Below are 15,859 nucleotides of genomic sequence, written 5' to 3'. Positions count from 1 at the left end.
CGCCCCTCATGACATGAGTCGCCCATCAACTTTTACTTCACGTTGAATAACTTGTCAAGATTTGTAACATCTTATGCCGTTTTGATCAACTACACACTAGGAATTGCAGAGTCAGCTCAATATAGAAGAAAAATATTAACACTCAGAACCTGAGTGGTAACAGCAAACAAATTTAAACGTAGACACATGTTTCTGTGGCGGATCTTGAACACTTTTAGATGCAATCTCGTAAATACAGACCCCAGGCCACGGCCCACGCAGTGCCATGTGAAGGGCCCTCCCTTGTCTGACGGGCTCAAAGGCCCAGCTGCGGCCAGGCCAAATGAGGCCTCCACCGGGCCACCATGCCATTGAAACCCTGTCACACCGGGGACCCCAACAGCAACCTGAGGTCTGGTGGCTGAAGAACGGCAGTCGTGCAGTTCCAACCTACAGTTTACTGCAAGTCTTATTTGCCCTACAACTGCCTCTAAAAGGCACTGGGCATGTCCATGGGGGCCTGTCCACCCCCTGACGCCTGCCATGTGACCACCGAGTCCCCCTCCAGGTCCGGAAACAAGGCGAGGCCAGCGCGCCCGCGTCACCTACCTCGGCTGGGGCCCCCTCAGTGCCCGGCGGGGCCGCAGGTGCCAGAGGCATCTCTCTTGCTGCCGCCTTCTTCAGTTTTTTGTTCTTTTTCTCTGTCACTTGGCTATCTTTTCTCTTCTGTTTTGCCATCCTACAACAGAGAAAGTAAACTATAAAGACACAGGAAATAAAAATTCTCAATTAACAGAGAGGGGAGGGCGTTATAAAAGATACAAAGCTATTTCAGAAAGTGTGGGAAACATACAGTCACTGTTACAAATTCAAACTCCCTTGTTTCATCACCTGTGGACAACTTACCATTGTGGTGGATTTCCTGTCTTTTTTCTGAGTGTTTTATTTAACATAGCTGCCATCACACATGGATTATATACTCTGTTTCTAACTCAACATGAACATAACCTTTTAAGAGTAAAAGAAGGGACTTCCCTGGCAGTCCAGGGGTTGGGACTCTGCACTTCCACTGCAGGGGGTACGGGTTTGATCCCTGGTCGGGGAACTAAGACCCCGCCTGCCACACAGTGCAGGCCCCCTCACCAAAAAAAAGAGGAAAAGAAATAGCATATTTAGTGACAGTATCCAAATTTTCCAAAAGTGAAAACTGCGAACATTTGTCTATTCCCTAATTAACGACTATCTGGGATTATTTTCATTTTCTACTATTACGGAGTAACTCATACTTCCCCATCAATTAGGGATGCTGCAGCCATACACGGGCTGGCAGTGACCACCATGCAGTCACTAGGCCCTCGGTCACCTGTGGCTGGAGGTGGCCATGATGAGTCCGGGGTGGCCCCCTTGGACCGTGGAAGCAGCCCCAACCGGGGCCGCATTGAAGGAGCGACACAGGTCCAAGAGGCTCTGATTACATCTCCCTCCTCAAGCACGGCAGTATCTAGAACTCTACGTACAAGGACAGAAGAACGCCCGTGAATGTGAACTGCAAACCCAGCTTCCCCTGTGGGACCGGATGATGGGAGCCAAGGGAAATGGTCGCGGCACCAGAAACTAGGCAGGGGTCGGGGAAGAGGCCTCCACCTGAGGGGCACTGGCTGCGGGGACCTACAAGGGACGTCGTGAGGGCTGGGGATGGGGGGAGGCCGCCCGCAGGGCCTCAGGCCCACCCTGAGGGAGACACGGGAACTGACCGGCTCCTCCCCACCCCCGCCCCCTTTGGATGGAGCCCAAAAGGAGCTGAAAACACAGGAAAGTTTCGGAGTCCCAGCAGCTACAGCGTGAGCACCCCGAGGTGCAGGGTAGAAGGCGCTTTGGCACAGAGGCCATGGCCAGCTCGTACAAGCCACGCGCGCACACACACACACACACACGCACGCGCACGCTTCTCGTCACACGTCAATCAAGCAGGGGATGAGTAAGTCAGCATAAACTGGGAAACGGAATCCCACTCAATAGCTGAAATCAATGAGGTAGCGTTACATATACAGGATGGAACAGAACACTACGAATAGTATTACACTTTTGTATTTGTTTAAGAAAATAACAACAGAGAAAGCTATGCACGTACTTACAGGCAAATGTCTGAAGGACATAAACCAAAGCTTTCCCTTTCTATCTAGGGATGGGATTGCAAGGGACTCTCCCACACCCACAGCTCAGTTTCATTTTGCTTTTATCAAGGTTTTATACTTGAAAAACTTCATTTTTTTAATACTAGTCCTTTAAAACTTTATCTACAAGGCCTGCTAGTATCAGCTTTTATTCTAACAAATTACAAGAACGTATTTTGTTTTATTTATCCTAAAGTCACTCCACTGGCTTCATTTACATGTATGTGTATTGTATGTATTATATAGACGCAAGCATGTAACATGTATATTACATACACCCACAATATTCACGCTCATGTCTCTACAATACAGGTATTTTCACTTCGGACATGCTGTCCCAGGCTGTCTGCACGGGAATGGACACACAAACCCAATGCCTTCTTCCTCTGACACCAGAATTCATTTTGGACTCCATTCACAAATGCTCGAAAATGCAACTCGTTCATTCCACCAGTGTTTATCGAGAGCCAGTTCTGTGCCAGGCACTGCTGCACGCTGAACACAGAGCAAAGAGCAAGGCAAGTAAGAGCCTTGATCTCGAGAAGCCTCCTTCTGGTGTGAAATCCAGACCTATTTAAGTGAACGAGCCAGCGCTTTCACACAGAGATAAACGCTGCCGAGAAAGTAGAACCGGGCTGACTGAGCAGGTGCCCCAGAGGCTGGCAGCCACAGGACGGGGGCGGCGTCAGGGGCCTCTGAGGGGCCAGAGGCAGACAGAGGAGGCAGCGTGTGAAGGGCTGGAGGCGGCCCCGGGCCAGGGAGCGTCCAGAGGAGCAAGGTGCGCAGGTACAGGAGGGGCACCCGGAGCAGAGCTGCCTGCCCTCAGGTCCTCTCACCCAGGCATCAGTCTCACCGAACCACTTACTGAGACCTTAACTTCCCCCAAAGCAAAACTTTCCACAGGGGCAGACCGACAAATGACATCAACATGTCAGCGGGGTTGGGGGGGGGAGCGCGCCCAAGTCACCAGCAGCCCCACCCCAGACAGGCCCCTGCACTCCGTCACTCGTCGGTCACCGCCTCCACCGCGGAGTGCGGACCACGCGCAGGAGCGGCTCCAGGCTGGACCACGCAGCCCAGAGGGCCCACCCACACGCAGCTCGCGTTCCGATGGGGGAGACAAACATGTCAGAAAATGAGGATGATGCCAGGCAAACAAAAAAGGCATGCAGGAAAGGGCTACGGGAAACGGCGATCGTGACGGAAAGGGCTACGAGAAACGGCGATCGTGACGGAAAGGGCTACGGGGAACGGCGGTCGTGACGGAAAGGGCCCAGAACCCAGACTTGAGCTCTGAACACCATTCTCTATAAAAAAGAGCCAACCTGCCTTAAGATTCCCCGTCTGGAGCAAGGAACGTGTAAGGTGAACCAGCGTATCAAGCTGCACCACGAACCAAGCCAGACAATCACAGGGCCACAGCGGAAAGGACACGGAGCCAGGGTGAAGGCCCCCTCTGTCCCCTTTGGGGCCGTGACTGATTACAGCACACCGACGGAATATCACTACTGTGCAATCAGAAGACTGCCAGGCGCCGAGGTCTTTAATTAAGCTTTATCTTAAGAAAGTATCCCAAGCCAGAGGCTGCAAGCTTCAATTAGCAGTGTAATAAGAAATCTTGAAAGAATGGGACTGTTGACAGAGGGTTTTGAAAAGACAAAGGGCTCTGCCAGCCAATTACCTTGTTGGAGAAGTAAGAAAAGTTTAGCAAATATTTACACACCGGTTACCATAAAAGTTAAATCTACATTCATTCTTAAAGTTATCATTAAAAAGTTTAATCAGGGGGCTTCCCTCATGTCGCAGTGGTTAAGAATCCGCCCGCCAATGCAGGGGACATGGGTTCGAGCCCTGGTCCGGGAAGATCCCACATGCCGCGGAGCAACTAAGCCCGTGCACCACAACTACTGAGCCTGCGCTCTAGAACCGCGAGCCACAACTACTGAGCCTATGTGCCACAACTACTGAAGCCCGCGCACCTAGAGCCTGTGCTCCGCAGCAAGAGAAGCCACCGCAGTGAGAAGCCCGCGCACCGCAACGAAGAGCAGCCCCCACTCGCCGCAACTAGAGAAAGCCCGCACACAGCAACGAAGACCCAATGCAGCCAAAAATAAATAAATAAATAAAGTTTAATCACTAAGTCTATTTGCTAAAAAGGGGGGAGAGACTTTTCCATATTATAAAAAGCTTTCTTTTTTAGTCCCAAGAGACGGTGATGCATACCTTTGAGACGAGGAGTCTTTGTTGCAGGAAAGACATTTCCTTACATTTGCGGTCAGCTGGTCTTCAAAAAGGGGGCCACAACAATTCAGTGGGGAAGAACAGTCTTTTTAACAGGTGGTGCTGGGACAATTGGATATCCACATGCAGAAGAATGAAATTGGACCCCCTACCTCACACTATATAGAAGAATTATTCAAAATGGAGCAAAAACCTAAATGTAGAGCTAAAGCTATAAAACTCTTAGAAAACATAGGAGTAAGTCTTTCTGACCTTGGATTAGGCAACAGTTTCTTCATTACGACACCAAAAACATAAGGAGAAGAAAAAAAGGTAAGTTGGATTTATGAAAATTGAAAATTTTGTGCTATAAATGATGCCAGCAAGAAAGTAAAAAGACAACCAACAGGACTGGAGAAAATGTTTGCAAGTCATATCTGACAAGAGACTTGTATCTAGAATGTATGAGGAACTCATAACTCAACAAAAAAGGCCAACAACTCACTTTAAAAATGGACAGGGACTTCCCTGGTGGTCCAGGGGTAAAGAATCGGCCTTACAATGCAGGAGACGCGGGTTCAAGCCCTGGTCAGGGAACTAAGATCCCACATGCTGTGGGGCAACTAAGCCCACGCACCCCAACTACTGAGCTCCCGTGCCCCAACTAGAGAGCCCGCGTGCCGCAAAGTACAGAGCCCACGCGCTCTGGAACCCGCGTGCCACAGCTACAGAGCCCACGCACCCTAGAGCCTGCGCGCCACAACTAGAGAGAGAAAACCCGCATGCCACAACTAGAGAGAAGCCCGAGCACCACAACTAGAGAGAAGCCCATGTGCCGCAATGACGAGCCCGCACGCTGCAACAAAAGATCCCGCACGCCTCAACGAAGATCCCATGTGCCGCGACTAAAGACACAACACAGCCAAAAATAAATACATAAAAATAAATAAATCTTTAAAAAAAAATTAAAAATAAAAAAAAAATGGACAAAGGACTTGAATAGACAATTCCCCAAAGAAGAGATACAAATGGCCAGGAAGCCATGAAGGAGCTCAACAATGGTCCTCATTAGGGAAACGCAAGTCAAATGACACACTTCACACACACGAGGATGGTTAAAATCAGACAGATAATAGGAAATGTTAGTGAAAATGTGGAGAAGTTGGAGCACTCATCACTGCTGGTGGGACAGAATATGGTGCAGCCACTTTGTAGAACAGTCTGGCAGTTCCTCAAAAAGTCAAACAGTTGGGACTTCCCTGGTGGCGCAGTGGATAACATTCCACGCTCCCAATGCAGGGGGCCCGGGTTCAATCCCTGGTCAGAGAACTAGATCCCACGTGCATGACGCAACTAAGAGTTCGCGTGCCACAACTAAGGAGCCCACGTGCCGCAACTAAGACCCGGCACAACCAAATAAATAAATAAATATTTTTTAAAAAAAGAAGTCAAACCGTTATGTGACGCAGTACTACCTATATAGATGTACATAATCAGTGAAATGAACAGATCCACATAAACTCTGAACTTGGTTGTTCCCAGCAGTGTAAGTCATAATATCCATAAGGGGGAAACAACCTAAATGTCTATCAACTGATGAACAACTGAATTCTATCCACACAACAAATTATTCAGCCAAAAAGGAAGCAAGCACGGACACCTACTACAGCATGGATGAACCGTGGAAACACGCTGAGAGAGAGAAGCCAGCCACAAAAGATTACAGACTGCATAATTCCACTTATATGAAATGTCCAGAATAAGCAAATTACAGAGACAGAAGCAGATTAGTGTTTGCTTAGGGCTGGGCAAGGGGAGGAGTGGGAGTGACTGATTGGTACCAGGTTTCTTCTGGGAAAAGAAACATGTTCTAAAATTAGGTTGTGGTAATGGTTGCACACCCTGTGAATATACTTTTAAAAAACCCCTCTAATCCCAAATTATTTGCTGTAAATTAAAACACATAATGCCCCAGTACTGTTTGTAAAAATAAACAGGGAAAAATACGGTTTCCTACCACCACCATTTCAGCAAATGTGCCTGTGCCGTCAAAGGCGTTCCTTGCGTTCCCCGGCCTCCCCACCCTCACTCTGTCCACCTGCCGTCATGGGTGGCTTGGCGTTGCTGTGTCACAGCATCGAGACCCTTTATTGTGTTTTCTTTCCTTACAGGCCTTTCTGCAAAAATCCCAGTGGCTCAGATTAATTTCTATGAGCAACACCAACTTAAGATTTCCCTGTACTTGGTGGTCAGGAGGACTTGGAGGGGCAGGAATTAAAGCTAATCATCATCGCAACCATCACTAAAACTGGCCTTGATTGAGAGCTTCCCGTGTGCCAGGCCCTGTTCCAGGTGCTTTCCATGTGTTAACTCGTGTACTTCTTGTGACCAATGAGGCGGGCACACAGATGAGGACACTGAAATCAACAGGGGAAAATCAACAGATTGGGCCTAAAATTGGTAAATCAAAAAAAGTCACCCAATTTGCCTATTATTCAGAAATATGGAAGTAATTCCAGTAGAAACAGTGGAAAGATGAAACTGTGCTTGCCTCTGAGGAGCAGTCTGCCTGCTGGATTGTGTTAAGTTCCAGGACCACTGAGTTTCTTAGCCATGTGCACACATCACTTAGTTAATTTGATAGATGAAATGTCTTTTACAAAGATTTTTAAAAATTACATTATTCAGCGTTAGCCAGAGGATGATGAAAAGGACATGGTCATGCCCTGCTGATGGAGAACAAATCGGTACAGCCGTTCTCAAGGGAATTGGATAACATTTAATCAAGTGCTTTGGCCCAGTGGTTCTATGTCAAGGAACTTACCCTAATGAAATAATCACAGACAGAGATTTATGTACGGATGATAATGACACGATATAAAGGATGATACTACCTCTAATATTAAAAAGTGGAAAACGCTGTAACTGTCCAACAGCAGACTGAGGGATGGAAGACTCCTTCACACCGAGGGACCGGCCCACACACCCGTGAACAACTGTGATCTCAACTGTCCCATCACTCGAGTGGGTGCTCACGACACAACGTAAAGTGGAAGGATGGCCTATAAACCTGTGTATGTGCAACACGACCCTCGTCTTTAAGAACAATTACGTGCAGATATGCACAAAGGAGAAAACTAGAAGGTAATACATTAAAACACCACCATTTTAGGGGGTAGAATTATAAGTGTTCTTTTTTTTCCTTTATACTTTCCAGCAATTTCTACAATAAAAGAAAAGACATTTTTGGGAATTCCTTGGTGGTCCAGGGGTTAGGACTCCGCGTTCTTACTGCCAAGAGCACAGGTTCGATCCCTGGTCAGGGAACTAAGATCCCGCAAGCCATGTGGCACAGCCAAAAAAAAAAAAAAAGAAAGAAAAGACATTTTAAGATATCAGCTCAGAAGTGTTCAGTGAAGCAAGCAAATAACCCCACCAGCAGAAAGCTGACAACCCAGGTCAGACCAACAGGAGGAAGACAGCGAAGCGCTCGGCTGGGCTGCAGTCACTGATTAGGGCAAGTCCGCACCAACAGGCTGAGGCTGCCGGGCTCTGGGCTGAAAAGAAACTCCACAGGACCTCAAAACAATAAATCAGCCTCAGGGAAAAAATCTTTTTTAAAATCTGCAAGTATCACTCGTAGCCCCTAACATCCCCTCTCACCCGGTGCACCTAAGTCACCTCTGATGTGAGCCGGCAGGTCCAGGGAAGGCCCCCTGACGGAATCCACAGGAATCAGTGCCTGGAGACCCAGCTCGGGCGCCCAGGACACGGCCACGCTCCTGTCCGCCCTGACCCAGGACTATTCCAAGTCCCCACTCGGATGAACGGCCTCCAGCTTCTGCTCTTCTGCTACCTGACCCCACCCCCTCCCTCCTGTGGCCTAAACCCTGTAACACCAAGCATCCCACCCACCGAGCCCCCCTCGGTGCCCTGGGGCTCAGCGATCCTCCAGCCTCACGAGGACCCGCAGTCCCCTGACCCGACACGTTTCAATGCCCCTCACCGCTCATGTTCCCCTTGCCACAACTTCACTTCCACGGCCCATCATTACAATCGTGCCTTTACAAACACTCTCAGCCCCTCTCCTGGCAAAGCCCCAACTCTAGCTCTGGTTCCTGCCTGGCCGGGAAGTCCCCAGGGCCACGCGGTCGGTCTCACTGTACATGGCACAGCCCCAGCCTCCAGGGGTGCCCAGCAAGCCCCGCGCCCAGACGACCGGCTCTTCCACTCGCCTCTCAAGCTCTCAGACCTCCATCACATCCTCCCCTCCTGCGTTCATTCCTGATCACTGAGCTTCCAGAAGCTCCCCTCAGACCCTTCCACCCTTCCCTCGTGCTACAGTGCAGAACCGCGCCTGCTCTGAGCAGGGCCGAGCCTCTGCCGCTCTGATCCCAGGGGCATGTGTGGCTCTAAGCAATTCCCCTCCCCCATCAGCTGTCTTTCTACAGAGTCAACTACAAGGTCCCACATCTAAAAACCCTGATTCCACGTGCTCTCCACCCCGTTTCTGGTGCTTTCTGCACGAAAACCCTCAGGAGCTGTCCACTGGCACGGTCCCTACCTCCTTTCCAGCCACTCTCCCATCAGGCTGCCACCTGACTTGGCCAGATGGTTCTTACTGAGACTACCAACGACCACCAAGGACACCCATCTGCTAACGACAGACTCTCTGATCACAGCCTGGCCGGGGTCCCTCTGAGCCCTCCTTCATCAGGCCTCAACCTGGGCCTGTACAGGCTTGAAAAGTTTCTAGCAGCTGAAGGCCACATCTTTACAGTGACTCTAGCCCCCCTAAAAAGCACCTTCCTGAGAAAACAAGGCTACCAAGAGGATCCAGCCAACACCTGAGGACAGAGCCCCGTCCCCAGCCCCAGCTCTGTGCGAGGGCAGGAGGCTAACTTCCCGAAGCACGGCCCCCCCAGGTCAGCAAGCCCCGAAGGGTTTCACACCACCGACCCCCTTCTGCCCACTGTAATTATCCAGTTCCCAACTCACTCTACAGAGTGCCGCCCCTGCCCCCCGCCACTCCCTCACCCTCCCTTTAAAACGCCCTCTCCCCTGCACAAGTCCAAGGCCCCTGCTGCAGTAGTTACCCCTGATTAAAATGCGACCTCACCACTTAACACCACCTCCAGTCCGGCTCTGCCCGTCTTTGTTCATCACTGACTGGACATAACTGACCTCACAGCAGCATCTGCCACAACTGGTCCCTCCTCTTGACTGCCCTTTCCTCTCCGTTTCCCAGACACACCACGCTCTCCCGCTTTCCTCCCACCTCTTCACCTCCCCGCCCCCTGGACACAGAAGGGCCCCGGGGCTCAGCACTCCCCCGAGATCTCACCTAGTCGTGTGGCTTTAAACACCAACCACAGGCTGATGACGTCCCCATTTCTCCCTGAACCGCACAACTACACTGTCAACTCATGTGTATCACCTACACACACATCGTCTCAAACTAAAACGTGTCAAATCCACACTCCCCATCATCCTTCACAAACCTGATCTTCCTGCAGGGTCTGTCCCCTCAATAAAAGGCCAGCTGGTGAAATGCGTATTTCAGCTCAAGCTAAAAACCGTAGTGTCACCCACAACTCCTCTTTCTCAAACACCCGTCCATCCCACAGTAAACCCCGGTGGCCCCACCCCCAAAGCACATCCATAAGTGGACCTTCACTGCCCCTACCGCGAGCATCCCGGTCCAAACACGTCTCCCACCTGGATCATTCGAAAGTCTCCAACTGGTCTCTGGCCTCCGCCCCGCCCCTAGCCCCTCCAGGCCATTTCCGACTCAGCATCCTGAAGGGCTTGTGAAATACCTAAGCCGGGTTAGGTCTCACCAGTTCTGGGACCCTCCCCCAGGGTTCTCCTCCCCTCCCCCGCCCGGAGCCCCGCCCCGCTTCACTTCTCGCCGCCAAGCTCAGCAACGTCTCGTATCCTCATCAGCACCGCTCCCCCCAACCCCAGGCGAGCTCACTGGCTCGGGGCTGCTTCTACCGGAGCCGCGCGGACACGCGGGAGGCACCCATGGGGCTGTGGGGAGGTCCGGCGCGGCCGGCGCTCGGGGCCCTGCGTCCTCCTCAGGCCGCCGACGGGAGGACAGCCAAGCCCCCCGCGCGCCCCCGGTTGCCCGGCAGGCCTCGTACCCAAGAGGGGCACCCCCGGCCCGCCGCCCTCGCCTACCTGCGCGTGGCTGCCGACGCCGGCTTCCGGCAGACGCGGCGCCCAGGTAACGCGGTCCCGCCCACCGGAGCGGCACCACCTATTGGCCGGGGCCCGCCTCCGTCTCCCCGCCGACCAATGGCGAGCGGCAGCCACGAGGGGGTGAGGCGGGGCCGGGCGCGGGCCTGTGGCGTCATCGCTGGGCGCCGCTGGGCGCCGGGAGCCGCCGGTTGCCAGGCAACCCTCCGGTCGCGGGCTAAGCGGGTTTTTCCCCAAGGTTCCCGGGACTCAAAGCGGACGACGCCTGTCCGTCCACGGGGCTTGGTCTCAAACAGGATGTAGATTATAACTGCTGTCACTTAAAAAGTGGGCGCAGGGTTGCGAGGTCGCCAGCGTTACACCTGCGCGCAAGGTTGCCAATGCAGCGGTGTGTCTGCAGACACCCGTAAACCCAGGTTAGGTCACCTGGGGAGGGGATGAAGGCAGACGCGGACCCAACCGCGGAGGGTGTCTGAGGTCGGAGGCTACGCCACGCCGGTGAAACTAACCACGAGTTAAATCGTTGTTCGGTTCTTATAAATATTTTATAGTCTCGACACCGAAAACGGTAGGGAAGGGAGAGCCGGTGCGGCGGACTTTTAATCTGGGGACAGCTGGACGGGGTTGTGCCATCAAGGGGAGGTTCTGGGGGTGGGAGATAACGACAGCAAGCCAGGATTCTCTAGTTCCACTCTCTACGGACAACTAACTTGTTTCTAATCGAATAACAGACACCCTGCTTTTCTCTCGCGCACATACGTGAGAGTCTCTGTAAGGCACATATGGAGACCGGGCCACAGGTATAAGCATGTCCAACTTTACCGACTCCAGGAAAAACCATTCCGTTTTCAAACTGCTCCAACTGGCTTCATGACCACTGAAACAGAAAGCTCTCAGCCATACATAAGCTTAACTAATATAGAATATAAAAATATAAACATGTTTACCTTGTATTGTTTACTTTTGCTTTTATTTTTAGTTCTGGTAACGTAGGGCCGTAACCAAGCAGAACTCCATGGAGCCTTCCTGGAAGGGAACAGACCCCACTTGCCCAATGTCCTCCGCCTGCCTCTTGTCTGTAGAAAAGCTTTAGTTAAAGAATAAGTTTAATCTGAGAAGTGAGAAAATGCAGAAAGGAAAACAGTCAAGCAAGACAAAATAATTATAGTTTAGCCATTAAAGTCAAGGACCTTTGGTTTCTCCTCAAGGGCTATGGATAATATTCTGAGCCATGTCCTTTGAGCTGTTTTGCCGATACTGAAACCCCACCAGGTGGAAGAAGGTAACTGCATGCTGCCCACGAGCATGTAGAGCCCAGACCCGTTGGAACCAGAAGGCTGATGATGTTGACTCCCGATTACCTCACCACCAACCAATCAGAAGAATGTTCATGAGCTGGTCATGCACCCCACAACCCTCTCCCTCACCCTGTCTTTAAAAACCTTTCCCTGAAAGACTTTGGAGAATTCAGGTCTTTTAAGCACTAGCTCTCAGGCCTCCTTGCTTGGCGCCTGCAATAAATCCTGCATTTTCCTTCACCACAACCCAGTGTCAGTAGCCTGGCTTTTCTGCCCCCCTCCTCGGGGCAAGAGGACCCAAGTTTGGTTCAGTAAAAGGGAGAGGTGACTCAGATCAGCCTTCCATTGAGAACAGCTTAAAAAAATGTTCAAAAATATATGTAACAAATACATATATATTGATGACATCAGAGTGCTAATTTGACAGTGAAATATTATGGGACCAATAACAAGGGAAGAAAGAGGAGCCCAGAGAAGTGGGCCTTCCAATTGGGGCCGTTTTTCACTCAAGGGTCAGTCAATTCGGAAGAAACAGCTGAAAGGCTGAGAACCTGAACAAAGATTTGGTCAGCTTTGCGGGCTTAGGGCTGCCAAGGGGGAGGGTTCTTGTAAGTGTCCCATCTTTGGGTCGAAACCCTGAAAGGCTACAATGTCGGTGTGAATATGAACAGAGACCAGCCCTTGCAGGAACTTCATAAAATCCATTCTGAATTCATTTCAATTTCTGAAACTGCATTTAAGTGATTCAGGCTTTACTGTTGGTGCCTCTAGCCTGCTGAAAGAAGAAAAGTTAAAGTATTTGTAGAAGACCATAATGTCCTATACCCCAAATTATAATTGCTCATATAGCATGACCCGTGCTCATAGGAAATAGCTATATGTACACAAGGAGACAATGTGATAGAAAACCAAGAAAAACCACCATTGTCAGCATGCACTGGATTGCTGACACACCCACCCAACGTGGCTTCATGGATCTGAAGGCAGACCACCCCAGTTACTACTGGACCAGGTTCATTTTGCCCGAAGCACAGCATGCCAAAACGCTGAGATGCTGCGGTTTGCAGGAAATCAGCCAAGCAAGGAGACGGGAGAACAAGCCTCAGCACCACCTCCCCGAAGGCAAGGGGCTCAGGGTATTTATGGGATAAAGAAGCAGGGCGGTCTGAGGCCTGGGAAGGGTGGGGAGCGTGGGCAGAGGTGATTGGAAAAAGCTGGGATAATCTCGTTACGCAAAGGTGTAACTAAGCCACAGGCCTCTGCACGTTCAAAAATGGGAGCATGGACTTGAGGGTGGAGTTTTCAGCTCTCTGACGTCAAAAGGTCATGGAGAGGACCATGGCCATTGGAGGGTCGGTGGTCCCCCCATCCATTCTTAACCAGCTCAGCTGGAACCAGACACAACTGACTCCAAGTTCCTGAAAAACAACTCAGGCGAGCATCTCATCGTTTAGGGTACCTGCCGCTTGGAGGACATGCAGTCTTAAAACGACCTTGACCAGTGGAGCAGGTAAAATGGATCTGACCCAGGGTCTCACAGTCACGTGCTAACGTGATGCCCCTGGTCAGGGGCTCAGTCTCTACTAAGCCTCGTAGCACATCAGGAGCTTCTTAGCCTGATGTGTGATTGTCTGCAGCAGAGGCCTGGCTTTGCTCCACACTCTGGGGGCCTGTGCCAGAGACCACCCCGCCCCCTGCCAGGGTCTCACTCACCGCGTGTGCCTCTAGCACTATTGGATCTTCCAGGTTATGTGACCCAAGTGCAGGACCACTTGTACTACAAACTGGATCTCTTGCTTTGGGCCCCACTCAAAACCAGCCCATAAATGGGTGGTGGTCACATTAAATGTGATCTATGCTGCCTGCAACCCAAAGGGGCCGAGCAAGGGCAGCGGGGCTCTTTCTTCGTGACAGAAGATTGCATCGTTCTCTGTTTCTGCACAAAATTAACACAAAATTTAGTGGCTGAAGACTACAGACATTTATTAGTTCACAGTCTCTGCAGGGCAGGCATACGGGCGTGACTTAGCTCTGTGCCTTGGCCAGAAGGGCTCTCACAAAGCTGGGGTCAAGGCGGCCGCCAGGTCTGTGGTTTCCTGGGTAGGCTGGCCTGGGGGACGGTCCATTTCCAAGCTCACTCACCTGGCTACTGGGAGGATTTGCTCCTCGGGGCTCCTGGGGCTGAGGGTCAGCTCCTCGCTGGCCGTCAGCCAGAGGGCTCCCTGAGTCGCCTGCCCCGTGGGCCTCCCCACAGGGCGGCTTGGAGCACGGCATGGGCTTCCCCCGGGGCAAGCGAGCAAGAGGGGCCCAGAGATGATGAAGTCACTGTCTCGTAACCTAACCTCAGAGGGGACACCCCATCATTTTGCTGCATGTGGTTCATTAGCAGCAAGTCCCTCGGCCGGCCCCACTCACGGGGAGGAGGTTACAGAAGAGTGGGCGGCTCATGGGGGTATCGAGAGGCTTCCTAGCAGGGGGTGGAAGGTGCAGTAGCAGGGGCCGGGCCTTGTAGGGGCGTTCTAACTCCCCCAGACCACCAGTCCCCTAAAACCTCAGTGATGTGGCAGACCCAAAGCCCGGGGCTCCGACGCACACGTCTTAGGGGGCGTCCAGAGCCCACACCACTCATGCTCCGCCAGCTCCGCCCGGCCTGACACCATCAACACAGTGACGAGAGGAAGGTGAGGTCCCCGTCCATTAGACGCAACAGGGAGCAGGAGACTTAACATGGCCCTGAGCCGACCCACCAACACGCGCTCCGTCCCTCCCCCGGGAACGCAGACAGGGACAAACCGGGTGCCCAGCACCGTGCTCTGTCTGGACAGACACAGCACAGCTTATAATCGTGGCAGCTGTGGTTTGGGGCTGCCGCTTAGCCGCCTGACCGCAGCTGACTGTCACCCACCACGACACATCTGGAAATCACTCGGATCTGAGGGGCCCAACCTCTCAGTTCCACCCAGGACCAGGTACCGCTTCTAACGGACACGCCTGGCCAGAGGGCAGATCCGAGTGGCTGCCATGTGGCCTTTGCTCCACAGGCCGGAGCTCTGACGGGAAGCTTCTGTCGGCTATTACGCAAGCATCCCCCCATCAACCTGCATTTAGAGACGGGCGACCCGAGGGAGTCTGAGCGGCCACACGACCTGCCGTTAGACAGGCTCGGGCCAGGACCCCACTTACCACCTGGACGCCGTCAGGCCACTGGGACCAGTGTCAACTCCAAGCCTGTGTCCACCGGCCAGCAGCTCGGGGCCGCGCCCTGCTCCACTCGGGGGCCCCTCAGGGCGTCGGTGCCCGTGGGGAGGGGCGAGTGCACAGACACCCGCCAGCGGGTGAACGGAGGGACGAAACGTGCCCCATCCACGCGACGGGCTGTTACTCGGCCACGGAAGGCATGACCTTCTGCTATGCGTCACCCCGAGGATGAACCAGGAACGGGTGACGTCGTCAAAGAAGCCAGTGCTGAGGACCAGAGAGTATGATCCTGTCGCTAGGAGGCGCCCAGAACAGGCGAATCCGCGGAGACGGGACGGAGGCTGGAGGTGGCCGCCGGGGGCCAGGGGGACGGGAGAACGGAGAGAAGGCTAACGGGAACACGGTCTCCTTTGGGGGTGGAGAATGTTCTGGAACCAGATGGTGGTGGTGGCGCTGCAACATCGTGAATGCGCTAAATGGCGCTAAATTACCCACTTTAAGATGCTTAGGGTGGTGAGTTTTATGTGTTTACAATACACAGTGTGTGTTCCTCCTTTAACGTGGTTTTGTTGTTCACGTGAAAGAGACCCGTGTTCATCTGCTTCTGTTCGTCTCCAGTTCTAGGCGCCTCCGGCCCTCCGCGCCTGTGCTGATTTTGTTGAAAATGGAAAAAGCTCACCGGAGGGTATCGTTCCCTCCCCCGCCCCCGACTCAGGTACCCAGTTTCATTCGTTTCTGCTTTATCCTGTGTTTCTCCTGGCAAAAGTAAGCAGGTATTCGGGTATTTAT

At 52.3% G+C, this 15,859-nt stretch overlaps 1 protein-coding gene across 4 annotated transcripts in view; it reads right to left on the bottom strand.

The window, feature by feature from the left end:
* The window catches only part of C16H7orf50 (chromosome 16 C7orf50 homolog), a 105,774-nt gene that overhangs the window by 86,687 nt on the left and 3,228 nt on the right, over positions 1-15,859 (bottom strand). Inside the window, exons 1-2 of one of the 4 annotated variants that reach the window (XM_068524303.1) lie at positions 10,557-10,628; positions 589-718 (exon numbers count right to left, since the gene is read on the bottom strand). In XM_068524303.1, the coding sequence (XP_068380404.1) occupies positions 589-717 (129 nt within the window). In that variant the 5' untranslated portion in view covers position 718; positions 10,557-10,628. Of the gene's footprint in view, positions 1-588; positions 719-10,350; positions 10,528-10,556; positions 10,629-15,859 lie in introns of those variants that run through there. The other 3 variants (XM_068524305.1, XM_068524302.1, XM_068524304.1) reach the window with 3 other exon arrangements.

Source organism: Eschrichtius robustus, chromosome 16 (assembly GCF_028021215.1).
Source record: "Eschrichtius robustus isolate mEscRob2 chromosome 16, mEscRob2.pri, whole genome shotgun sequence".
NCBI classification, from domain to species: Eukaryota; Metazoa; Chordata; class Mammalia; order Artiodactyla; family Eschrichtiidae; genus Eschrichtius; species Eschrichtius robustus.
Note: the sequence above shows the minus strand (reverse complement) of the source record. Positions and strands in the feature narration are given on the sequence as shown.